Source organism: Peromyscus maniculatus, chromosome 22 (genome assembly GCF_049852395.1).
Source record: "Peromyscus maniculatus bairdii isolate BWxNUB_F1_BW_parent chromosome 22, HU_Pman_BW_mat_3.1, whole genome shotgun sequence".
NCBI classification, from domain to species: domain Eukaryota; kingdom Metazoa; phylum Chordata; class Mammalia; order Rodentia; family Cricetidae; genus Peromyscus; species Peromyscus maniculatus.
This window is the reverse complement of record NC_134873.1, coordinates 31,407,051-31,433,550: the sequence shown is the minus strand read 5'-3', so window position 1 is coordinate 31,433,550 and position 26,500 is coordinate 31,407,051. Positions and strand designations below refer to the sequence as shown.

Here is a 26,500-nt window from a genome sequence, read left to right as displayed (position 1 = left end):
CTGAGCCAGAAGAGGAGGCGGCCGCACAGACAGAAGTTCAACATAAATAAATGCAGATAAAAGTCAGAGACAACAACGAAGAGCCTCGTCAGAACATAAAAGAGCAACAGTTAGTTAGAAACAAAAGGATAAGAAAGTTCTAACAGAATATGTCGCCATTTAAAACACAGAGAATTTCCAACAACGTGGGAAACTAACATTGTTATCTTCTAGAACCAGGGTAACATTTCAGCATATACACGGTACTCTCGATATTATAGCGTGTAGCTTTAAGGGGACTAAGACCGGAGGAAGTCCCCCAACACTAAGGCTCTCCCTAAAGAAAGACTACAGGGCGACTTCCAACTCGACACTTCCCCTCATTCTCCAGACTCCCCACACTGAGCACGATCTGTCTCAACAGCAAGGGTGGGGAACCCCAACAATAAAAAGATACACATTATTGCCCACTAAATGCAAAGCGACTCACTGACGCTTTCTCTGCCTCAGGACGTCTTACCTTCACTTTCTTTTTCAGTGTGGACTTCTGCTTCTCCTCTTCCTCTTCAATTAATTTGAGCGCCAGTTCTTTGTTAACCTTGGGCAGTTTCTGGTAGAGAGAATACGATGCATTGAGATGAAGGCATTGATCGTACAGGCTGGCAGCTCTGAGCAGTGTGAGTTCACTAAGACGTTCACTCTTACTTCTCACTTTACCAGCCCGTGGTAGGAACGAATGACAGAAGGAACCGCAGCAGGTGCCCAAACGGCACAGACCTGGGAGCGAGCTCTCTCCAACTCACTGGGAAGCTAGCCACCAAGAGCCTGGGACCCTTGGAACTGCAGCCACCTGTCCCGCCCTCTGTCACAGCTGTGGGAACCTCTGAAATGCTCGCTGCGTCCTGCTCCCTAAGGGGTGAATTCTCAGATAAACGATGGGCCGCCCACACACTGTCCCCTTCCACACTGTGTTCCATTTAACGTACTAACTGAAATGCAACTCTGGCAGGTCCAGACCCTCTCCTGCGAAAACAGACACACCCACAGTCTCTCTGCTATTTGAAATTCTGAGCTGTGGAAAATGGAGCAAGTATTGAAGTAATCTCAGGAAAGCCACTAGTCTTTGTTACTGAGAATGTACGGATATCACACACACATTCTAAACCAATGTTCAGTTATAAATATTTTATCGCTCAGTGATTTGACTCAATGGACGGGATGCCGGAGAGCCAGGAAGGCAGGGACAGGCAGACAGGAAGCTCCTCCCTGTCTGCTCCTGGTCTGGCGGGAACCACCCAACAGCACTTCTTGGCCCTGGGAAGAGCAGGTGGCCTCAGCAGGCGTGGCGGGCACCAGTCTGCAATGTTCACCACACCCAGGACCACTCCCATGCCCCTCAAGAGCACGAGCCTGCAGCTCCTTCTTGAGTCTGGGTCCCCCTCACGAGACCACATCTTTCTAAAGTGGCAGGTGCTTCCCGCAGGTAGCGCCCTCTCATGCCCACCTCAGTGTTTCTGCCTTCTTGGGGGTCTAACGCCTGGTGGACAGTTAGTACACTGAATCCTCCTCATCAATACAATGCTGCTGCTTGTTCCGTGGCTCTGCATTAGGTATCCCAGGATGCAGAGAACCTGAGAACCAAGGACACCGGAGAACGAGACAAGCAGATGTCTAACATCTGTCAGCATCATCGGATGCTCTGAGTGTGCTGACAGCAGACGTGAAGATAGATCGTCGCCCGGGGTCCTGGTCTTTGGTTAAGCTCAAGTATGTATTACTCCCCAAATACCTGACCACCCTCCCGCCCAACAAAGATGTGAACTAAAAGAAGGAGAACCACAGCATGATGGCAGACTTAACTATTTCCTCTGGTAGACTCAATGATGAGGAGAAGCTTTACCTTTAACTGGACTCTCTGTGCACGTGTCTCTTCTATCTTCTGTCGAATTTTATCTTTCCTGTATTCTTCATAAGCAAATGGATTTACCATCAGCTTCACCTTTTCAGAACAAAAGAAAGAAATTAGTGAGAGGTAATGTTTAGTAGCATGTATACACCATGACTACTGTACCAAAGAAAACGGATCCCTTACAATGCAGAAGTATGCTTTATGAAGGCACAGGTAAGGCGGTGGCAGCTGTGGATGGCTTAGCATCCCCTGAAATACCTACAGCTCGTACTTACCTTGTGGTAGAGTCTGATATCCATGAAGAATCCATGCATATATGCCCGGAGGAAAGGTGATCCGATGAGATGTGTGAGCCCTGCGAGAGTCACAAAAGAGGAGAGGACTTTATGAGGTCTTCATTACAATTTCAGTTTCTCTTTCTGTCTCTGAACCTTTGTGGTGTGGGTGTTTTGCTTGTATGTATGTCTGAGCACCACATGCATGCACGCCCGTAGAGACCAGAGGAGGGTGTTGGATCCCTGGACTGGAGTCACAGAAAGCTGTGAGCAGCCTGCAGGTGTGGGAACTAACCTGGAAGAGCAGCTGGTGCTCTCAACTACTGAGCCACCTCTCCAGTCAGTAAAGCTGAAGCTTTCTTAAACACAACTGAATTATGACTCAGTTTCCTTTTAGAGTAAAATATTTAAGGACTAGAAACAACTGTTAATCTTGACTATCTATGGGGAAGATTTAAGTAATTCTATTAATACTATTCTCACTTGTCTTAAATGTCTTAAGTATAAAGTGATGGAAAAGTCTTTATGAATATGACTACTGTGGTGGTATTGTGTTCCCCAAAATACTGTGCACCCTAATAAACTTATCTGGGGTCAGAGAACAGGACAGCCACCATATTAAACATAGAGTTTAGGCGTATATACTGTTAATAGGGTAGGGAAGCTAAAGCTGAAGCAGAGTTGTCAACATCTCCAGAAACAAAGGACCATGCCAAGGCCTGGCCTTCCCACACACCAACAGCTGACAAACTGCACTCGCGCGCACACACTCACGCACATTAAGACCTACATTACCGGGCTTGCGGTACAGGTCAGGTGGAACACTTGTCTAGCACAAGGCTCTGAGTTCAACCTTAGCATCACAAACATCTATATCACTGCCAGGCATGGTAACTCAGGATTACAATACAATCCCAGCACCCAGGAGGCTACCACAGCGAGGAGAAGACTGAGGCCAGCCTAGGCTACACAGATAGACGCTGTCCAAAGGTCTTCACTACTCACACAAAGTTTCAGGATATCGAAACTACATTTCATTCAGGATAGGAATACAGGGGCTGATAAGAGAGAGAGGACCAGGTAAAGCAACTGCCATGTAAACCTGATGCCCTGAGTTCGATCCCTGGAACCCAATAAAGACAAAAGGATATAGAACCCACTCCATGAAGCTGTCTACAAAAATACATCATGTGCGCGCGCACACACACACACACACACACACACACACACACACACACACACACGTGTGGTAATAAAACAATAACAAGTTTAGAAGGGAACATATTAAGTGCACACACATTTAGGAAACACTTAAGAACTCTCTGCTATGTCACAGAAACTAGTTCTTTTAAAAACGTGTTTTTAGGCCGGGCGGTGGTGGCGCACGCCTTTAATCCCAGCACTTGGGAGGCAGAGGCAGGTGGATCTCTGTGAGTTCGAGGCCAGCCTGGGCTACCAAGTGAATTCCAGGAAAGGTGCAAAGCTACATAAGAGAAACCCTGTCTCGGAAAAAACAAAAACAAAAACAAAAAAAAAAAACGTGTTTTTAATGATGCAGGTACTTATATAGTCCAGAAGAGGATGGTGGATCCTCCGGAGCTTGAGTGACAGATGGCTATGAGCTGCCTGATGTGAGTGTGGGAACCGGACTCGGGTCCTCTACAAGAGCAGGATGTGTTCGTAACTGCTGAGCCATCTCTCCACTCTCTAGAAATTACTTAGGTGCAAATATCCAGAGAAAGAGAAAAAAAAAAACAAGCAAGCAAACAAACCATGGATGTTATGAGATGATTTATCTTCAAAAGAAACTGCATGATGCATGAAATACAGCTCTGGAAGAGTATCAAGTCACTCTCTTCTTTTCTTTTTTGGTGGTGCTGAAGGCTGAACCAAGAGGCCCTGTACGTGCTGGGCAAGCTCTCTACCGCTGACACACAACTCGAGCCCGATTTTCACTTTTATTCTGAGGTAGTCTCACTCAGTGCCCAGGCAGGCTTGGAACTTGTGATCTTCCTGCCTCGGTCTCTGCAGTGAGTGAGACTACGGGCATGTGCTGTCAGGCTATCTCATTGTTGCTCTGAGCATCAGACTGGAAAAACATGGAGCCGTCTAAAGTAGTATGCACTTTGGAACAACAACAACAACAAAGGCAGAATTGAACTTAGGGTTTTCTTCTACTGTAACCGTGAGAGTTAATCAGGAACAACTTCCTCGAGTTCAACATATTAGTGAAGTTGCGAGGGTGGACTTTTGCATTGGAGCCTTACCACAGAGACTGAACTGTACTGACATGTAAAAACACACAACTTAAGTATGTGGCTGCATGTGCTTAGCACCTACATTTTCCTCAGGGTGTGTGCTCTGATTGATTACCCAAGTATCGATATATTTGCTCTTTAGGGACTGATCTCACTATGGGTCTACCCAGTGAGTGTGACTAGTCAGAGACTGCAAAATCTAGACAGCTTGATCCAAAATCAACCTCTCTGCAAACTGGTGAGGTCAGGTGTTGGCTACAGTGATGGGAAGCTGTGAGTCCTGAATTTAAGAATACAGGCTCAAAAGCCTTGAACATCCGAGTGTCAAGTCAGTGTTCAAAAGGTTCTCAACTTTGGAGCCCTTCAGATTTCAGGCTGGAATGTTAGCCTGCCTTAAGAGTCTATTCTATTGGGAGGTTTGAGTCCTAAGCTCTGGATTAGGTTTTTTATGAATAAATACATCTAAAAGAGACCCAAGAACCACCTGCTTATTGCCTGCAAATTTTCAAAGTTATTACACTTCCATTATCACTGTCCTCTCTGGACACACTCTCCTCTCTGGACAGGCTGCCAGTGTGCTAAAAGGAAGCCTCTCCCAGCTACGGCACAGACAGCATCAGCTGGTTGAACTTACCTAAGCCTTTTTCTGAGGAGAGATTATAAATTTGATCATTTAGAACACTTTTGATACCTGATTTGGCAGAAATGGGACATTTGGAAAATCAGATAAAAATGGCTCAGTCTATTCTAATGTTCAAAACTCCTGAAAGTGGAAACAAGACAATTTCATAAATACTTTATCACATTTTACCTAAATTTTCAAGGTCTTTCTTGGTGACAAATTTGTAGTCATCATACACTGTGCTCTCTGGATTCTCTTCTAGCTCTTCTGTCAAGTTGTCCAGGAACGAACACCATCTGGGAGCAGGCCCCAAAACCTGGAGGTTATTAAAGGTCACGTGTCAACCATAATACCATATAGCAGAGGCTTTAATCCTAGCTGTATTTGTTTCGATCAGAAGACAGCTACCGTATGTGCAAACATGGCCAGAATATAATGGAAAAGGATAAAGTAGAAGAATTTAGACTTGAAAGGGAAAAGTGCAAAGCTATTACGTTGTTACATTAGAACTATCAAAATACAGACAAGCAATTCAGATACTTACGATAACTTCTATTCACTTACCTACCATGTCCCTCAATGAAGACAGTGCTAGAATTCTACAATATATATTTGCACTAGGATTTTAAAAAAGCAAAAAGTCTAAAGTAAGAATGATTTCCTTTCAAGGATTTCCCCAGTTGATAATTCTATCCTAATTAATGTGGCCCATTTAAATATCACAAAGTGCTTAGCCCACACAAGGGTGGAGATCTCGGTGATCCTCAGAACCCATGTGAAAACCAAAACCAAACACCAAGGCCCCCAGCGTGGGAACGAGTGCAGCGGGTCCGCCCTGGTGATGGAGAATGACAGATCCCAGGGCTCACTGGACGGCCAGTGGAGCCTGGTCACAGCCCAGCAACGACAAAGGAGTCGAAAAAGAGATGGACGGCACTGGAGGATTGATACCCAAGCCTGACCTCTGCCCTTTACATATGCTCACACACCTGGGTGATTCCTCCCCCACACAAACACACAAAATTAAATTCTAGACTATACCTATTAGCAATGTATTGTATTCGCCACAACTGTTGAGAGTGTGGAGATTTTAAATGTTCTTATTAAAAAAAACCCAAGTATGGTTCTAGCCAGTCGTTAATAAACCTTATATACAAAGAATGTTGTCTATCATTAGTACACCACACCTTTCCATACACAGACTCCGTCAGACCTGACCTAAAGTAAACACCCACTAGACTGGACGGGGTTATGGCAGCAGGCTAATGGGACGAGGCCCACCCTCCTCCAACACTGTGAGTGCTGGGTACCTTCTGACGGTTGACAGTTTCTTTCCCTGCACCGTGCCACATCCACTGGGTCAGTGCTTATTTCCAGGGAAATCTGCTCATTCCCTGGGGATACTACAGACAAGAGAGCCCGGGGTCGGCACAATGGAACCTCCGATCACACCTTACCTGTTTACGTCAGCAGAAATTACACAGGGGAAAACCAAAACCACAACGCAAGTTAGGGACTCAAGTTCTAACTCTTTGAGAAGGTAGGAGGGAGGGGCATCACAAGAGAACGGCCCTTGTTAACACCTTCTTCTACTAAAGGGGCAAAAGGCCCCATACACGTCACACGTCACAGAGGCTACGGGGTTAAGAACATGAAAACCAAGACTTAAGGAGTTCCCAGTACTACAATTTACACTGTTTTAAATGATAAGTGAAATGGTTTGATTCCAACCTTCAAGAAATGCAACACAGTTTTTACAATTCATGAAGGACTCTCTTAAAGGAGCTGCTGTGGTTTTAAGTAATTGTGGGGCAGTAGCTTGAAATCAACAGACACCTATACTCAACACTACAATATATAAAGAACTTTTTGGCAATGATCCCTCTGAAAGTTTAAACTTTACCCCCAGAGGGAAGATCATTTTTGGTGAACATCAGATCTATTCTGACTGCGGTGCAAGGGTCTCCTGGTGTCGTCAGGAGACCAGTTCCAAGTCTCCCACCTACACAAAACTGTGCAGGTGCTGATACGCTTGTGAACTAGAATGTCCTTCTATATAACTAGAATGTCCTTCTATATATTTTAAAGTAAAAGGCCAGCTGAGCAGATGTGTGGGCCTCGGTTCAATCTCCATCACTGCAAAAGACCATCTGTAGACTATACATGAAAGTAATATTTTCAATTTGTTTTTGCTTTGTTTTTCAAGACAGGGTTTCTGTGTAGCACTGGCTGTCCTGGAACTCACTCTGTAGCCCAGGCTGGCCTCAAGCTCAGAGATCCGCCTGCCTCTGCCTCGCAAGTGCTGGGATTAAAGGTGGGCACCACCACATCCAGTGCAATATTTTAAAATTTTTTTAATTTTGGGGTATGGGGTGAGGCTGGAGAGTGCTTATTGCTCCTGCAGAGGACCTGGGTTCAGTTCCCATCAGAGGGCTCACAGCTGCCTGTACCTCCAGTTCCAGGGGACCCATTCCCCTCTTGTAGCCTCCTCAGGCTCCTCCATGGATGTGGTACACCGTTGGGGTCCACAAGTTTCCCAGTGAGAGCTGAGCTTGCTTCACACAGCAGGGCTGCATTAGGGGATGACTGGACCACGTGCAGGGTCACAGGTGTCTGCGATGGTCTGCACTTGGCTGTGCTGGGGGGAGGTCTTTTGCTCCACCCCTTGGCATTTCTATAAATAGCCCTTTAGTAGAGACAGAAGGGGCTGGCAGATGAGGACCCAGGCCCACCCGAGGCTATCCTGTGTTTCTCTCTCTCCCTCTCTTTATATTTCTATCTAAATATTTCCCACTTCTCCCTGCTCAAGAGTACCCCGGGGAAACAGTGGGGGCGGTCCCCACTGTACACATAAACGTATGTAGGAACACACACACATAAACATTGAAAAAAAATCACTTTAAAAGCTAATCTGGTCGGGCGGTGGTGGCGCACGCCTTTAATCCCAGCACTTGGGAGGCAGAGGCAGGCAGATCTCTGTGAGTTCGAGGCCAGCCTGGGCTACCAAGTGAGTTCCAGGACAGGCACCAAAGCTACACAGAGAAACCCTGTCTCGAAAAACCAAAAAAAAAAAAAAAAAGCTAATCTGATATAAGTGCAGCCAGGCAGTTATGGCGCACGCCTTTAGTCCTCAGTGCTTGGGAGGCAGAGGCAGGTGGATCTCTGTAAGTTCCAGATTAGCCAGTCTACAAAGCAATTTCCAGGACAGTCAGGACTACACAGAGAAACCTTGTCTTGAAAATACAAAAGTAAACAAACAAATACTGAAATAAGTGCTGTGTAAATAATTATTATATTGCCTAGGGCAAAGTGACCCTAAAGTCCCCACATAAAAAACCCAAGTGGTACATAACAGTTTCCCCCAAGACTGAAAGAGTCCATTCTGAAGGGAAGCGCTACAACTCAAAACAGCTTCAGGAAGTCCTTGAAACTGACTGGAGTCACTAGGTCTGTCCCTCCCTGTCAGAGTGAGCAACAGAATCTGAGAGTCCCTCTCAGACAAGGTAAGCTGCAAGGAAGAGTTTGAGACCAGACCAGCTGCCCAGCAGCAGTCACCAGCTGAGCAGCCTGAGAGGAGACACTCTCCAACCTGGTGAGCTGCCTGAGAGGAGACACTCTCCAACCTGGTGAGCAGCCTGAGAGGAGACACTCTCCAACCTGGTGAGCTGAAGAGGAGACACTCTCCAACCTGGTGAGCTGAAGAGGAGACACTCTCCACCCGGCTGGGCAGCCTGCAGGCTCTGCAGTAGGCTCTGGGTTCCCGGCTTAGTGAGCTGTACCTGTGCTGGCGAAGGCTCTGGTGATGCACTTGTCTTTTGAGAAACTTCTGCTCCTGTAAATGATCCCTCACCCATTCTGCTGGGTAACCCCAGCGACACTCATGGTCCGCCACGCTGGACTTTGGTGGCATCCACACTGTGCTCTGTCGCTGGTTCTCTGTCTGGGGTGAACAGGTGTGTGTGTGTGTGTGTGTGTGTGTGTGTGTGTGTGTGTGTGTGTGTGTGTGTGTGTTGTCTCCCCAAGGGAAAGTTCTGTCACACACTATGTAGGCCTCATTCAGTAAGTAGCTCCCTGGCTGCGTGAGAAAACTCTAGGTGAGGATAGCTGGAGCCCTACCATGGAGGCAGCTACAGACTCGGACCTGAAGAACCAAGAAAAGAGGGATTTCATGCTCTGACTTCTCTTAGGGATGGCCAATGTCAGACCAGCTCTAAACTTAGTTTTCCAGCCTTCTTTTAAAAAAATCATTATTACATTTATTTATTAGTGTATGTGTGGTGGGGACACAAGGTATCATATGGAGGGCAGAGGGCAATCAGCAGGAAATGGCCTCTTCCTCAACGTGTATGTCCCAGGGATCAAGCTCGTGGCAGGAACCTTTACCTGCCAAGCCATCTTACAGGCCCCCAGAACATCTGTGACCTTCCTTTTGATTCAATATCTGGATTTTCATGGAACTGTTTTAACTTGTTTCTCAGGAGACAGGCCTATTTAGGATAAATAATCTCTACAATCAGATTTGGAGCCATTACATTTTATAGGAGGAAATATTCCCACAAAACCCGAAATTTAGTGGTGAGCACTTTACTGAGCACATTTCCCACTTCCTTTTCAGAGGAAACATTATAGCCACCGTAGGAAGTGGCGCTTATCCACCCACGCCAGCGCTCTTCATAGGCCTATCGTTCAGTTGCAAAGATCCTGGTCTCGGCTCTGCTGTGCATACAATGACTGCATATTGACATGTCAAAGTCCCTTGCTGTCTTCCAAGGCATAATGTTACTTGTCACCTAATCCTTGAAGACATATCAATTTACTTACTAAGTTTTGTTTTTACAACTTGAGGAAAACTTACTTTTTTTTCCCCTTAACAATCTATGGTCATTACCATTCCATCAACCATGTCATGTTTTCAAGTAACACATTCCAGATGCTGAAGGATGAGCTGCTTGACAGACAAGGTGCCTGCTGCCTAGCCTGACACCTGAATTCAATCCTTGGGACCCACGTGGTCGAAAAAGTTGTCCTCTAACCTCCACAACTTTACAGCCCAGAATTTTGGCATCTTAAAAAAATAATACTACAGTAAATCTCCAGTGGATTCTGGGTTAGTGGCCCATTAGTAAACCCATTAAGAGTGTCTACAGCAGAATCACATATATTCATACCACTTATTGGGGACAAAATAAAGATAATAAAGAGCCTCATCAATGTCAATCTAGGTCAAGCTTGAGCCCTAAGGAGCCAGGTCAGTTATGAAAAAGAAAAAAGGAGTTTTTGCTTCTTTTTCTTAAAATATAAAAATGACAGGTAAAAAAGAGATGACAACATTGTACTCCAATACAAATATACATACTAAATACAGTTTCATGTAGTGAATATACACCAAACTTAGCTAAGCTATAATATAAACATCATGGGCCGCTATTTTATTCATCATAATTTTTATGCTTGTACAGCATGATTCTCTAGGGAAGAGACTAGAATGTTGTAATTTAAGATGCTCAACTCTAAGACAAACTCAGGAAATTTCCTCCTGCAGCCTGCTCCTTGTCGGCTACAGGATCCCCCATCACTGGCCTGTGTTCTCATTTCTGACAGCTGAGACTTCATAAAGAGCGATCACAGACTGGGTGAGCCAAAGGGAGGGGCTGTCTTTGAGCATGTAATTGCATTTGCAGCATAATGAGCTGCCTAATTGTACATCCAAGTTTACATGCATTAGCCTGAGTAATTATGAGTCATTCAAAGGTGCTGCTCTGCTGTAGCCTTTTGTCCTCTGGTCCTAAAACTCAGGTTAGCATCATTAGGATTTAATCTTAGTGCTTAAGACTTACTTTATTTCTCGGGAACAATTTTAGCCCAGGCTGGCCTCAATTCATAAAGATGACCTTGAACTCCTAATCATCCGACCTTTGCCTCTCAGCTGCTAGGATCACAGACCTGCACTACCTCGCAGCAAGGTTTACCACTGAAAAGGAGAAAATCTTCTATGACTGAATTTTGATTTGGTTTAGAAACGTAATTTAGACACTGAAATAATAAGAAAAATAAGGCCAAGTGAGACAAACAGACCCTGTTTACGGCGTTCTCTCTCTGTCCTGTGCAAGGCTCTCAAAGCACAAAGGAGCATTAGGCAGTATGTCGACATTCAAGAGCCAGGGAGACTGGGCATTCCGGGCAAACAGTTCAGTACAAAATTAATGCCAACATTAAGAACTGCAAGGAGCTTCCGGTTAGTAATGGCAGCTCCCAACCCCAAGCCCTGCTAAAATGGCACAAACGCCTATGAAAGCACTCAGCTGTGAAGGACAGAAGATTGTACAGCCGTGGCACAGGAGAGCATGCACGGAGGCGGCCAGCGGTGAGAAGGGGGAGGCAGGTGACTGACGGGGCTAGTGAACGCCTAATTCCCACACCTTTAGGAGAGCAGAGCACAGGACTCTGGAGGAGAACCCAGGGCTCTGCACCACACGGCCTCGGGGCTGCGGAGAACAGAGGGGCACACGACCCTCGCTGTGGGCTAAAATGACAACTGGTCTAGATATCAGGGCCCTTCCCAGTCCCTTGAATGCCAGAGGCCGAGCATACACGGTTGTGTTTCTTCTACCTCAGGAAGAACCAGGACTGTTCTCTACAGAAAGCCAAAGGGCCCAGAAGGTCCTGAGGCATTGGGGTCTAGAAACTGGTTCAAAGAGTCAACAGGGAAACTTCCAGGGGATGAGAAAAGATGCACAGGGATTCCCCAGGTACACCCCACTTCCTCCTCACACAGGATCCCAGGTGCACCCCATTTCCTCCTCACACGGGATCCCAGGTTCACCCCACTTCCTCCTCACACGGGATCCCAGGTTCACCCCACTTCCTCCTCACACGGGATCCCAGGTTCACCCCATTTCCTCCTCTCACACGGGATCCCAGGTTCACCCCACTTCCTCCTCACACAGGATCCCAGGTTCACCCCACTCCTCCTCTCACAGGATCCCAGGTTCACCCCACTTCCTCCTCACACAGGATCCCAGGTTCACCCCACTCCTCCTCACACAGGATCCCAGGAGCAGCACCCCACTTCCTCCTCTCACGGGATCCCAGGTTCACCCCACTTCCTCCTCACACGGGATCCCAGGTTCACCCCACTTCCTCCTCTCACGGGATCCCAGGTTCACCCCACTGCCTCCTCTCACACAAGGACGGACTGACTGCTAAAGATATCCAAGACCATCAAGCAAAAACACCTTTGACTGTAGAGAAAGAGGAAAACTAAGGAGGAACACCCCCACCCCATGCGCTTAAATTCCGTAAGAGAACCACAGACAAGGAAACAGTTACACTGTGACCAGGAACTGGGAAATGGGAGGACAAGTGTGAGGAGGAAGAGGAGGGGGTGGGCAGGCCAGAGACCCAACAGAGACTGTAGAGCACCTCTGGAGCTGCTGGGCCTGTGTGAGGTCAGCCAAACGGTCTTCTTGCAGGCCACTGCAGGACCTCCTTCTCTTACTGAGCGAGACAGAAGCCATCAGAGGGTTCTGGCCCAGGCCTGACATGATCTGACTTGCATTTACAAGATTCTCTGATAGAGGCTGGAGACTTGCTGGTTCCAGGCATTTAAAGAAATCCCTGTTCAATCATGAACTGACAATTAAGCAAGGCAAACAGAGACTTCTGGGGCTCCACAGAACAGAGAAAGCAGACTTCACAGTTAGCCCAGGAGCCTTGCTACATGTGCCCCAACCAACTCAGTTCCACGGCTGCTACGTTCTCTTCCAAGTTGCTGGTTTCATCAACAACCAAGCGGCAGGACATGGGGTGAGGGGAGGCCATGTGCTGGAGATGGGCGATGGACACAGCTTCTGAGGGAAGTCATGAAGATACCCAGCACCGACAAACGGCGGGTGAGCGCTGTACACACAAAATGGACGAACTCTACCACTCAGCAGGAAGGAACTCTCTGATCTACACCACAGCATAGATGGGCCCTGAAAACAGGTCAAAACCAAACATCCATGATTATGAGATGCTCAGGAACACTCGAGTGATAGGAGACGGTGGTTGGTGGGACAGTGCGGAGGGAGAGGAAGAGACGGTGAGCAGCTTCCTTGTGGTGTGAAACAGCCTCCAGTTAGCTGGAGGGAACAACTGCGGGACTCCGAGATCACAGAAGCCACTAGACTTCAGCCTCTGAAAGGCAAACTCGAGAGTTCTGGACAAAGTTGCTGTGTTTAAAAATCTAATTAAGGATCATATGGGGGCACTTAACCAGAAGATTCCCTACCATTCCTGCCTCTCAGATGGGAACATTCTCTAGTGCTCAGGCCAGCTGGCCTACCCAGGTCCCCATCCTTTAGAATGCTCCTCATAAGTAGATTATGGTGACTACCCTCGTAATTAGACACTTCCGGCAGGAATCTCAGGGAGGTGTGCCAACAGTCCTGAAACACTTCCCGCCTTAAGTGTTTGGCTTCGTAGGACTTATATCTACATCAATCTTTAAATCTTTTCATTTGTTTTCAAATTTTGGTACTAAACTGGGTGGGGAACAGCAGCAACATGATTCTAGGGATCAATTTCACCAACTTCTAGGGACCATTCTTGGCACAGCTGAGCCACAGAGAGGCCAGAAAGACCCAAGTACTTTCAAGGTCCCCATTCCATCCCTGAGAAGACTGTCTAGAGAACCACTGCTTCCTAGCTCATCAGAAGGACACAGAATCAGCCCACCCCTCTGCATTTATAAACCTTAACATTACTTGAAGGCTCGGACTTCGTCAAGGAAGCGGATGAAAAGCATCCATTGAAGACTGTCCTACCAGAGCGTGAAGAACCTGGAACCAAATAGCTCAGCAAGGACCAGATGCTCCTGCTAAACTAGAGATCGGGGAAGCAGAAAGACACCCAAGTAGTGAACCCCTTCGTCTACGTGAATAAATATCTTATTCAAGAACATGATATGCCTGCCTCATATCATCTGTCTCAGACAGTCAAAAGTAGACATATTTAGAGCTAGGCATGGCGGCGCATACCTTTAACCCTAGCACTCGGGAGGCAGAGGTAAGAAGAGCTGAGTCTGAAGCCAACCTCATCTACATAGCGAGTTCCAGAAGAGCAAGGGCTAAATAGAGACCTTGTCTCAGAGAAAGAGAGAGAGAGAGAGAGAGAGAGAGAGAGAGAGAGAGAGTCAATCCTCATGAAGTAAAAATGAAAAGTATATCTCTTTCTGCTTTGCATTAAAAAAATAAATGGGGCTGGACAGATGGCTCAGCGGTTAAGAACACTGTCTGTTCTTCCAGAGGTCCTGAGTTCAATTCCCAGCAACCACATGGTGGCTCACAACCATCTGTAATGAGATCTGGTGCCCTCTTCTGGCCTGCAAGAACACGTGCAGATATTACACTGTATATATAATAAATAAATAAATAAATACTTAAAAAATAAATAAATACATAAATGGCATACAGCTTAAAAATTTTTTAATTTTTTTCTTTGTGCATGTGTTTGTCTATGTATGGGTTTGCACACATGAATGCAGTATTATGGAGGCTAGCAGGAGCATCAGAGCCCCTGGAGCTGGAGTTACAGGTGGTTGTAGCTGCCCTACATGGGGCTGGGAACCAAACTCGGGTCAGCAGTATGGCATTTAGTTTCTGTGCCATCTCTCCAGCTAGACATGGATCCAGAATGGGGAATTAAATAACATGAAAAACTCCTCAGCTTCCATTTTCCTTCAGTACCGACTGAAAACCCACACAAGGAGGAGGAGGGCAATGTTAACATGGTCTCATTCTTTCCAAGTCCACTGTTAGCTGAGTGAGAAGAACAAATTCTTAAAGGTCCCCCAGCCACTCACTCTTCGCTGAGAGCCTGGCCTTGCCCCTCGGCTCCAAACCACAATCTGGTATTGGTGTCATAGTGCACTTGAATTCCAGAGTGTTTCCTAGAGTTCACACCCAGAGCTTGCAGGGACAAGACGCTAGCAAGGTCCTCTGTCTGCCGCAGCCTCTTCCTCTTAGGCTCTCCCTCCGAACTGCTCAAACTCAAGCCCACACGCCCATGGACATGAGAGGCACTCGGCCAACTTCACCACTGGAGAAGGGAGTTATCGCTTTGATCGTGCACCTGGAAGTGAGCACTCCCCCAAGATCTTGCTTCCCCGTTGGCTTCTGCCAAGAACCCCAGATGGTTCAGTGTGCCGGCCTTGGCTGTCGCACAGCAGTTGCTTCCTTTCTACCCGACTTCCTTGCCAGCGAAGGACAAGCTAATAAGTTTTCAGGGCCTTCCCTGTGCTTTCAATTCTCAAGTCTGTAAAACCAAGGGTGCTATATATAATATACAAAAACATCCAGGGAAGGAAACCCTGAAAAAAACAAACGGATAAAACTATTAAAAATTCTACAACACTCTCTCAAAGTTGCGCATTTCAACAGCGCTATTCTAGGAAGGTCAGAAACTCTGTTGCCCCTTTGTGGTTACTCATTACCTCCAGGGGGACATGCAGTGACCAGGAAACCCTGCAGCAGATATTTCAAACCCAGGAAAAGACTTCCACAGTCTCCAAATAAAGTCAAGGGCGAAAGGGCACAAACCAGCCAGCCAACAGTAGCAGCCGTCACCCATCTAGACTCAACGGTAAAACGCGGCCGACTTCTAAGGCCCCAGAGAGACTTCAGTGGTCGCATTTTCCCGGGAGGGTAATTGAGACTCCCACACCTGAGTGTACTGAGGATCTGAAGATGGGGAGTGGATGCAGGCTGTGGGAAGGGAAGAGTGCTGTTCTAATAATCTATCTTAGTGATGTCTCAGGCTAGATCCCAGGCACCACGCAAAATCTGACCAACATGATTGTGAAGAAAGCTTAGGTTAAAAAACTCAAAACAGGGGCTGGGGATTTAGCTCAGTGGTAGAGCGCTTGCCTAGCAAGTGCAAGGCCCTGGGTTCGGTCCTCAGCTCCGGAAAGAAACTCAAAACACCACCACCACCACCTCATGATGTACTCTTACACTCAGAATAGAAGGAGAGAGAAGGAGGGAGAGACAGGAGAGAGGGGAGGAGGGGGGAGAGAGAGACACTGAGCAGGGAAGGAATCACACAATTTGGCAGGAACCAGCTGTTCTGGGTGAAGCAAAGACCCTGGGGTGCTTAGCACCAAGGCAAAAGAAGATATGCAACAGGGAAGAGGACCTGGTGAGGGACACACCAACAGACCCAAGGAGAACCCCACTTCTGAGGCTGAACTGAAGCCGGCTCTCACAGACCTGTCAGGGCCTCCTTTAAAGGAGGTCTACAAAAGAAACTTCATCAGACCTGAGCTGTCATTTATGAAGATCAAAGCTAAGCAGTCTAAGTTACGGGGCTTAATGGCCAAGCCTGTCTGTGATATTTAAGGCTGTACCGTGAAACATGCCAACATGGTCACTGCTAGCCACACGTGGCTACTTAAGGAAAAATTAAAATAAAAACAAGCTTAAAAGCTCAGTCCTTTAGGCATCCTGGTCACATCCCAGGTAACCCTGGGTACAGTACAGACTAGGGCAAACCCCAAAGGCTTTATCAGCACAGACACAATGGGTGTGAACGTGTGTGTGTGTGTGTGTGTGTGTGTGTGTGTGTGTGTGTGCATGTGAGTGTGTGTGACTGAGAAAGATCCCCCTAATGTTGGCAGCACACCCCAAGGCAAGGCTGAGAAGAGAGAGCTGGGCACTGCAGTCCCCTCCCTGCGGCCTGACTGTGCACACAATGTGACTAGCCTTTTTCTCACAGCAAACAGGAAATAACTAGCTGGTCAGCAGGCGTAACAAGCTTGCACGTGCAAGCAATGGGTTTTTTCCTAACAGAAATAAGCTAGTAAGCCACAAGAAGGGACTCAGGAAAACTACAAGCAAATCACTGTGGGAAAGACGGAAACAACTGTGTAGTGGATGGCTGCTGGATATTCTAGAAAAAAAGGCAAACTATGAAGACAATAGGAGGCCATGGGCTCCTGGGGGCCTGCAAGACAGCGAGGGAGGAACAGACGGAGCGCACAGGTTTTTAATGCACAGGTTTTTAATAGGACACCATCACATTAACCAATGACCCTGTGCATTTGTGAAAATCTACCAAATGTACACCACCTTGAGTGACCAATTAACGCAAGTTGTGGACACAGGCTGACGATGGAGACTCAGGGCGGCTTTGGCAAGTGTTATAGAATACTAATAGGAAGGCAGGTATGAGAACCATGTCCTTCGTGAACTAGAAACCGGTCCAGAAACTAGTGATGACCAGATGAACGAGGGCATATGATCATGGACAGGCACGCAAGAAACAGGGACAAGCAGCTGACCTTCAGTGTTTTGTCACTCTCTTCCCAACCAACACCACCACTGTCCCCTAAGAGGCTAGTGCTGTACTAGGCTGAGCATAAAGGTGTGCACCTTAGTCACAGCTACTTAGGAGGCTGAGACAGGAGAATGGCTTCAGAGCTGGAATTTGAGGTCAGCCTAGGCAACGCAACGGAGACTATCTCAAAACCAAGAAAGCAAGTACACGGGAGTTCAAGGCCAGCCAGCCTACACAAGACCCTGTCTTAAAAAAACAAAAGAGCCGGGCAGTGGTGGCGCACACCTTTAATCCCAGCACTTGGGAGGCAGAGCCAGGTGGAGCTCTGTGAGTTTGAGGCCAGCCTGGTCTCCAAAGCGAGTTCCAGGAAAGGCGCAAAGCTACACAGAGAAACCCTGTCTCGGAAAACAAACAACAAAACAAAACAAAAAAAGAGCAAAGCCATACAAGCTGCTCTCTCTCGGGGACATCGTAGGAAAGAGATTTGCTGAAATTGGGAGCACTGATGAAGGACAGACAGTCCAACTCTCACAGCTCTCTGCCTTTTTCTATCTAAGCCCGATTTCTCTATCATTCAGCCATGTCACTGGCCCCTCTGCCCTCTATTTCTAAGAAAACACAGCTAATGGGCACATTAATCAAAGACAACGCACCTGATGATTTCAGTCCCCCGGTCTCAAAAGGTGAATCCAATCACTGTCCAAACACTGTCTTCTACCTCTGCCATCTAAGTGGTCTCACTCCCAGAATGCTGGCATACAAGGCTTCCTTCCAAAGAATGGCAGAGAGGTCAGCCCAGAAAGCCCCAAGATGGAAGGAAGAACAGAGCTGTGGAGGCAAGGCCGTGGGTGTCATCAGATTCAAGCCAGAGTCAGACAGGCGGTTATTCATTTCAAGAACGAGCAGCCTGACATGTGCCCACTTCAGCAAAGCAAGATCACCCGATACATGACCACAGTATAACACAGGCCGTCAGCGTGTCAAGAATCACCCAATACATGACCACAGTAAAACACAGGCCGTCAGCGTGTCAAGAATCACCCGATACATGACCACAGTATAACACAGGCCGTCAGCGTGTCAAGAATCACCCGATACATGACCACAGTATAACACAGGCCGTCAGCGTGTCAAGAATCACCCGATACATGACCACAGTATAACACAGGCCGTCAGCGTGTCAAGAATCACCCAATACATGACCACAGTATAACACAGGCCGTCAGCGTGTCAAGAATCACCCGATACATGACCACAGTATAACACAGGCCGTCAGCGTGTCAAGAATCACCCGATACATGACCACAGTATAACACAGGCCGTCAGCGTGTCAAGAATCACGAGATACATTAACACAATATAACACATGCTGTAAGTGTGTCAAGAATTACCTGATACATTAACACAATATAACACATGCCATAAGTGGGCAAATATTCCCACTTATAATTTTTTTTAACCCAGTATTTTTAACCCAATCAGAACTGAAATGAATGTCTGAAAATATGGCAGGATACTTAGAAAATTACTTCCTGACCTTCACACATTAATGCCTTAGGTATGTCTGCTATTTTTGTGGCCCAATTATTGTGATGGGAAGTGGAGAGGGTTTCCTCTGCTAAGAAAAATGCCACAGATACTGTCACTGCTGAGTGTTTAGATTAGAACAGGAAGCTCCCGTCTCCTGTGTATAAAGTTAAAAACAGAGCACATGCGGCCGCTGACACCGAGTGTTACCTCTCACTTCAGTCACAGACATAAATGGCCAGCAGCACCAAACGAGAACACTGCCTTGGACTGCACGCTCACACACAGACCAAGTCCACTTATGAGAGAAATGTCGTGAACTTGGGCTAGGAAGGAAAAACAAAAGAACACTCTCCCATTTTTGCTAGTTGGAAAGAAAAGTTGGTGAAAACATTTAGAACATGGACTCCAACTCCAAGTGCTACCGACCAACACCTCCCATCTGTCATCCCGCAAGTGAGCACCCATGAGATACCCCGTCCTTCCACATCTTCCCGTGGACCTGGCTTTACCTTTCTGCCTTCTTTGGAGGTAAAAAGTCAGCAGATGTTCCGTTAGATTTATTAGATAGCAAGACCTCTGAAAACTAACTACCCGTCTCTCAAGACAAACTTGAACTTGAAAGTGGATCGCATCTTTTCAGTCAAACTTGCCTTCTCTTTGCTCTGGTGGCTCTGCCGTGTGGTGTGCCCCTCTCATGGTCGAGAGCTCTGCCTGCGCACTCGGTGATGGAAGATTTCCTCACCGCACACACGCTGCCTTTAAGATCTCTTTCCTTACCTTTTGCAAAAATGCTTTCTTCGATGGGTTGTACCTTGTAATTCCTGAACTTCCTTCTGAGTCTTCACTGATCCACAGCTACCAGAAACACTTCTCTGTGAATAGCAGGGACCTCAGGAGGCCCTCACTGCCCCACCTTGTCACACGCACATGCACACACACACACACACACACACACACACACACACACACACACACACACGTGGGCAGTCTCTAAGGTCTTGACCTTCAACAGCTGACCAAAGCCCTCTGCTGTTTCCCACAGGCTGCTAAGGGCTTCCTTGCCTGCTCTGAATTTTCTAACTGGATCTTACAAATCCTCCCCTTTTGTACCCTACTCATTGTATTTAACGTTTCTTAGCTTTATTTCATTGATTTAAACTCGGGGGCTGGAGAGAGGGTTAAGAGCACTGGCTGTTCTTCCAAGGACCCCGGATTCAATTCCCAGCACCCACATGGCAGTTCACAACTGTCTGTAACTCAAGTTCCAGGAGATCTGGTATCCTCACACAGACATGCATACAAGCAAACCCCAAATGTACATAAAAAAAAAAAAATAAATCTTAATTTAAACTCTTACACAGACAGTGGGTTTTAAAGTCAAGTGGCTATAACCAAGTGGAACATAAACATTAATTTGAACTGTCATGGGTAATATGGTAGGATATGTAACCCCCACACATGGAAGGTAGAGACTGGAGGATCTAGAGTGGGCCAGCATGGTAAGACCCTGTTTCACAAAGAAAAATAAGCTGGTCCTGGTAGCACAGACCTCCTATGCCAACCACTTACTTGGCTGATTGAGGCAGGGGGATCTTGAGATTAAGCCCAGCCTGGACTACAGATTAAGTGCATAGCTAGCCTGGACACTTAGCAGGGCCATATAGGACCATATCTCAGAATAAAATACACAAAAAGGGCTGGAGCAGTAACAGGCATCTTAGCATGGATAAAGGCCTAGCTTCCAATCCCAGTACTACAAACAAACACCACCAAACCTTAAAAACGCTCCGGGGCATCCATTCCCTCCTGGAGCAACACTACACAAGCAGATGACTTGTGCCCAGTAGTGGTGAGTCACGTCCCAACCCTGTTATCTGAATGACCAGGGGTCCTCTCAGTGTGTTGTCACCGTGAGAATGTGGGGAACCGAGTATTTCCCTGGTGCTGCTGCTCATCTCAACCACAGCCCACAACAGAAATGACGGCCCGGCTGTGTTCTCAGGCGCCCGGTGATGATGCATCACGAGCACTACCCCAGATACAGGAGGGAAAGGAATGGGAACCAGCCGAGAACTCTCTCTCAGGCCAAGGTTTGGCCAAGACAGGTGCCCGGGAGCAGCAAGCCAACCCTAACTCAAAGGCTCCAAAGGTGAGCACCTACACTGGCTCCCCACTCTCACTGTGACCAGGAAACAGGCTTGGAAAGAAGGTGACTCAGGGCCTAGGCCAGTATTCACTCAGCTCTACCTCCATCTAAAACCTGAGCTCCTCCCTTGAGTGACACAAATTGAGGAAACCACCCCTCGATCCAGCCCTGTTAACAAATGGTTATCTGACCTTGAACAAATAACCCGGTGCTCAGCTGTAAATCAAGGATTCCTTCCTGCTCTCTGTTCTGGGCTTCAAAGCTTCCTCCTCCCTTCAAACACACTCGGCACCTTGGCGGGGAGGGCGTTGCAGCAGCTACTTGTCTACTTGTGTTCTGGCTTGTACATCCTCCGCTTGCTGGCACAGTCCCTGGGGGATAGTGTCTTTGCCTATGGCACTACTTCCCCAAACCAAGGGACTATGTTGCTACTAGTCCTATAAAACAGCAATTTCTAACAAAATTACTTCTGTTACTGTGTCCAACAGTCCTCTGACTTAATGAGCCTTTTACAGGAAAATGTCATCAATCATTTCCACAATTTACATGCACACTGATACAGTAACAGCAGTTTCAGCACATACTACTATGCCAACAGATAGCTCATCTGGGGAGCTCTCTAGAGTATCAAGTTAGTACTCACAGTGAGCCTATGCTGCTGGCAGTGAGCTGAATCGAATCCACAGGGCCCATCAGGCAGACTGGACCCCAGATCTTAGAAAGCAGACTGAACAGCACTTCCAGCAATTCCAGGGAACAGCACAGACCCACACCCGGAGAAAAGCAAAATCTATGTCTAGTCTTCCACACACGCATGTACGCATGTACCATAGTGGCACATGCGCACTGCACACAAAGTAACTTTTGCAGAAACTTCAATAAACAGACAGCAAAGCTACAAATATATCTTACAGACAGCAAACACTGCATATATATCCTTACAGACAGCAAATGCTACATATATATCCTTACAGACAACAGCAAAAGCTACATATAGATCCTTACAGACAGAAAAGGCTACATATAGATCCTTATAGAGAGCAAAAGCTAAATACATATCCTTAGAGACAGAAAAGCTACATAGCCTTGGCTTGCAGTTTGCTAGGAAAAGTGACAGTGACCATATCAGAGGAGCAGCAGGTGGCAACAGAAGTCCAGGTGTCAGCCCACCAGGAGGGAACCCCCTGACAGGCAAATCTCGGATAGACAAGGCCCCCGAGACCACAGACTCCGGAGTGTCTTTTGTTCCTGCTGTGCCTTCACGTTTGCTGCTGCCATCTTTCTCTGGTGTCTGGCACGGTGTGGATGGGTGTGAGGAGACCCCCACTGCCTGTAATGTAGTGTGTTTATCTCATGGAAACATCCCATTCTACTGGGCATTTTTACCTGTGGATTATTGTGAAGATGATTTCTTCCTAAGCTGTACTGTCTAATTGATAATGTTAGTTTAAATAGAGTTTTGATGATTAAAAAAAAAAAAAAAAAAACAAGGAAGAGTTACACAGCTAGAACATATGGGTTTCTATTGAGGAGCCACATAGACTATGGCTTAGGTTCATGACTAAGGAAAACAACTGAGTCCCAGCAGCCCAGCTAGCTTAAATTCTTTTAACCTGAGTGTTGGGAGATGTGTTCACCAGTCTCAGAGTGCATCATAGATGAAACAAAGCTTTGAAAAGAACTTGAAGTTAGACTAAGATGTTTTTGTCAAATAGCTTTGAGGTGAAAAACCCAAGAAGACAATCTAAAGTTTTAGAAAGGCGCATAGTTGAGTGAGGAACTCGTTAAGGTCAGGAAACAAGAACAAAACAGCCCAATTATTACTAACTGGTGTACTTTCTTGCTACGATTGGTTGATGACCAAAGCTGATGATTAATTCCTTATACCCATTTCTGCCCTCAATCTCCTGATATAAAAAACTGTTGATGAGTGGGTATGCACCCTAAAGATTTAAAGGAGAGCTGACTGTTTTTCATGTATAAAAGTTTAGGTTTGTGATTCCTTTAAGATTCCTTATAAGATTATCTTTCAAGATAAATAATAAAGTGATTGGTCCCTTCTCTGTAACTGCAAAATGCAGCCGAAAGACCTGACTGAGAAGAATACCTTGCTTGCTTACACTCTGTTAATCCATAGCAAGTTGCTTGGGTAAGAATGTATGTGGGTTCTTGGAGATAATTTGTTTTTCACCTGTAATCCATAAAATGTTGTATTCATTGTAATCATTCACTTGAAAAACAGAATGCAAGCACGTTGTAATTTCTAAATTGCCTGAAAGATTTTGTTGGGGTATTTGAGCTGTGGAGGAAAAATAAAGATGGAGAATAAGGAAAAAAAAAAAAAAAAAACAACAGTGAGAAGGAACACATCAAGAACGAGAGAATTAGGAGGAAAACATTAAGAGAGTTACAAGACACATCAAGAGAAACAGAAGGGACATTTCTGGATAGAGATAGAGAATACAGAATCAGAACTAAAAAGAAGAATAAAGAAAAAGAGAGTGAGTGTCTTTTCCCTTGCCCCCCGCCCAGATAAAAAGTTACAGTACGCCCCTCTGTGGATTTCCCTTTGAGTCCCGTGTTGCTGAGGGTGGCCCCCGGCAGCAAAAGAAGAGGGTTGAATCAATCTATTCTGCAAACAGAATCACTGTCAAATCTTTGGATAGCCTTAGCTGTAGCAATCTGTCAGCACCTCCATACAAAGGTCCTGCATCACTCAAAACTGCAGTGTGCTGGTTTGTTGGAGCCCACTAGGTTTCCTAGTGGCTGTACCCAGCAGGACTGCATGAGGTTGATTGGACCACGGGCCTGGGTACCAGGTGACTGTAACTAACAAGGGGGAGGTCTTTTGCTCCACCCCTTGGCATTGTTATAAATAGACCTTTAGAATAACATTCTGGGCAGGTGGGTAAGGATCCAGCCCCACCTGAGTCTATCCTGTGCTGATTCTCTGTTCTCTCCCCTTTATTTCTAACTAAGTCTCTTATCCCTCATTCCTCTAGAGTCCCTGGGGTAAATAAGTGTGGGGGCTGGACCCCTACACTGGTTGATCAGAATGTGCCTCCAGAGAACAAGAGCCGAGCTGCTCAGAACACAGGAAGCATGCTCGGACATAGGAGCAGGCTCCACTCCTGTACCTGACTCATGCAGAATGCCAGTCTGCTCTAAAGACAGCTAAAGCTGTCGGAATACACAACCGCCACCTAGAGCCCCCAGCATCTGGCCATCAGACTCCTCACGTGTATTTAGTTGTTCACTGACTGTTCAACACAGATCTACAGTGAGGCAAACTGCTGTGGGTGCTGGGGGAAAGAAACAACTTCCCTACAACCTATGGTTTAGTAGTGGGGATGGACGTACAGGGAGACAGGTAAGTAAGCACAGAGGGGTAGGGGAGGGCTCGCAGGCCACCTGGTCTGGATCACAACCACTTAGCTGTGTTCAGTGAGGATGCTGGAGGGCACTGCTTTCCAGTAAAGCCTTGCTTACAGAAGGTCCCTGGTCTAGAGTACGGCCTTCAAGATGATCTGACTCTGGTGTGATGGGACCCAGTCTGTAACTGTGACACAGGTGGCCGGCCAGTCAGCCCTCCAGGCCTCTGGAGAAGCTTCTCCTGTGCCTGCATGTTTCCACTTGGTGTAACCTGATCCAAGTGAATGTCTACCTCCCCAGACTTCCCCTAGGATCTGCTTAGGAAACATACTGGTTCCCTCGCCTAACTGGCGGCTTGTTAAAATTTCCAAGTGCTAGCCCGGGCAGTGGTGGCACACGCCTTTAATATCCCAGAGCTCGGGAGGCAGAGCAAGATGGACCTCCGTAAGTTCGAGGCCAGCCTGGGCTACAGAGCGAGATTCAGGACAGGCACCAAAATAACATGGAGAAACCCTGTCTCAAAAAACAAACAAACAAACAAATTTCCAAGTGCTTTTTTTGTACTATGTGCGCGCACAAGGGCCAACCTCACAAACTTTTGAAAAGTTATTCTTGAACAGTTCTGGAGGTCTCTCAGATGGCCCACAGACAGACGAGGGTAAACATCCCCTAAGATGCACCTCCCTCTGGCTGGTCCAGGCTCGTGCACCTTGGCTCCCACAGGTGACGCGAGGAAGCAGCAGACTGGGGAGGCCCGTGTAGAGTGCTGGGCCAGCATGTACAAGGCCCTGTGTCCAGGCCCCGGGGTCCCGTTTGCTCTGTATTGCTGTGATCAGCACCATGACTGCCAGCACCTCGGGGAGAAGAGGGTTTATTCGGCTCACATGTCTCAATCACAGTCAACCATGAAAGAGGTCAGGAAGGACGGAAGCAGGGCAGGAACCATGGAGAAATGTGTTCACTGGCTTGCTCCTGGGGGCCTGCTCAGCTGCCTTTCTTCCTCTCCTCTGTCCTCCCCTCTATCATTCCCTCTCTCCCTTCCTTTTTGAGACAGGGTCTGGTCTTACTGGCTAGCTTAGAACTCACTATGCAAACAGGATTGGATTTGGATTCACGGAGATCCATCTGCCTGCTGTGCCTCCCAAGCGCTGGGGTTGAAAGTGTGTGCCACCGTGGCTTGCTTTCTGACACTCTCCAGGAGCACCCTCTGAGGGGAGCACCTGTCCAAGGGGAGCACGGCCCACAGTGGGGTGGACCTCCCACAGCAGTACCTGATTAAGAAAATGCCCACAGCCTTGCCTGATGAAGATAATGAACCCCTCCATCAAGGTTCCCTCTTCCCAGGCCACTCCAGCTGAAGTCAAACTAGCGAGACCTAGGCAGCTCACCAGAGGCCACCACCCACCCAGAAAAGCATTTCCTCTCTAATAACTTTGTGCTTGGGTTTTGGTTAATATATGACTGGCTTGGCTGGCAATCTGGTCTGATCATTCTTAGTAGAAATGGCTTTTACCAAGATCTATTCTGAAGAGGGTGATGAGACAGAGAATCGGGTCTCTAGCCCTTTCTGGCTATCATACAGAACATCGTAACTGTGTGAGGAGTCAGGACATTATTCTGGACCAGTTTTAAGCAGATTACAGAACTGATGTATGCTTGTTCCATCTGTATTTTTACTGTTGAAGTCAAGCTAGTTGATGTACGGAAAACAGACTGCAAAGCCAGTTATGGGAAAGCACACGTGTGATCCCAGAACACTGGAGGCTGAGGTAAGGACAACTGCAAGTTCATGGCCAGCCTGGACGGCACAGGAAGACCTCCATCTTTAAAAAAAAAAGGGGGGGGGGGCAAGACTGAACGTGGGACAAAAGTAAAACGAGAAGCGGGTTAAGAGCCGAGATGGTGACCCCAGGCAAGCCTGCAGGAGCCATGCGCAGCCCGAGGGCTGCTGCCGAGGCGGCACACGGACACGTGGTGTACAGTTAAGAGTGAGAGCACTGAGGAGACAGGGATACACCTGTCAGGTGAGGAGACGGCCAGCTGGAGAGGAATCTGGTGGCTGGTCATAAAGCACCGGGCGATGAGCCGCCAGAA

At 47.1% G+C, this 26,500-nt stretch overlaps 1 protein-coding gene across 2 annotated transcripts in view; it reads right to left on the bottom strand.

The window, feature by feature from the left end:
• Positions 1 to 26,500, bottom strand: part of Nol10 (nucleolar protein 10) — an 84,739-nt gene that overhangs the window by 25,446 nt on the left and 32,793 nt on the right. For both annotated transcript variants that reach the window (XM_006976609.4, XM_042266842.2), the window contains 4 exons: positions 5,233 to 5,359; positions 2,164 to 2,243; positions 1,880 to 1,978; positions 500 to 589 (listed from right to left, as the gene is read on the bottom strand). In XM_006976609.4, the coding sequence (XP_006976671.1) occupies positions 500 to 589; positions 1,880 to 1,978; positions 2,164 to 2,243; positions 5,233 to 5,359 (396 nt within the window). The remainder of the gene's footprint in view (positions 1 to 499; positions 590 to 1,879; positions 1,979 to 2,163; positions 2,244 to 5,232; positions 5,360 to 26,500) is intronic.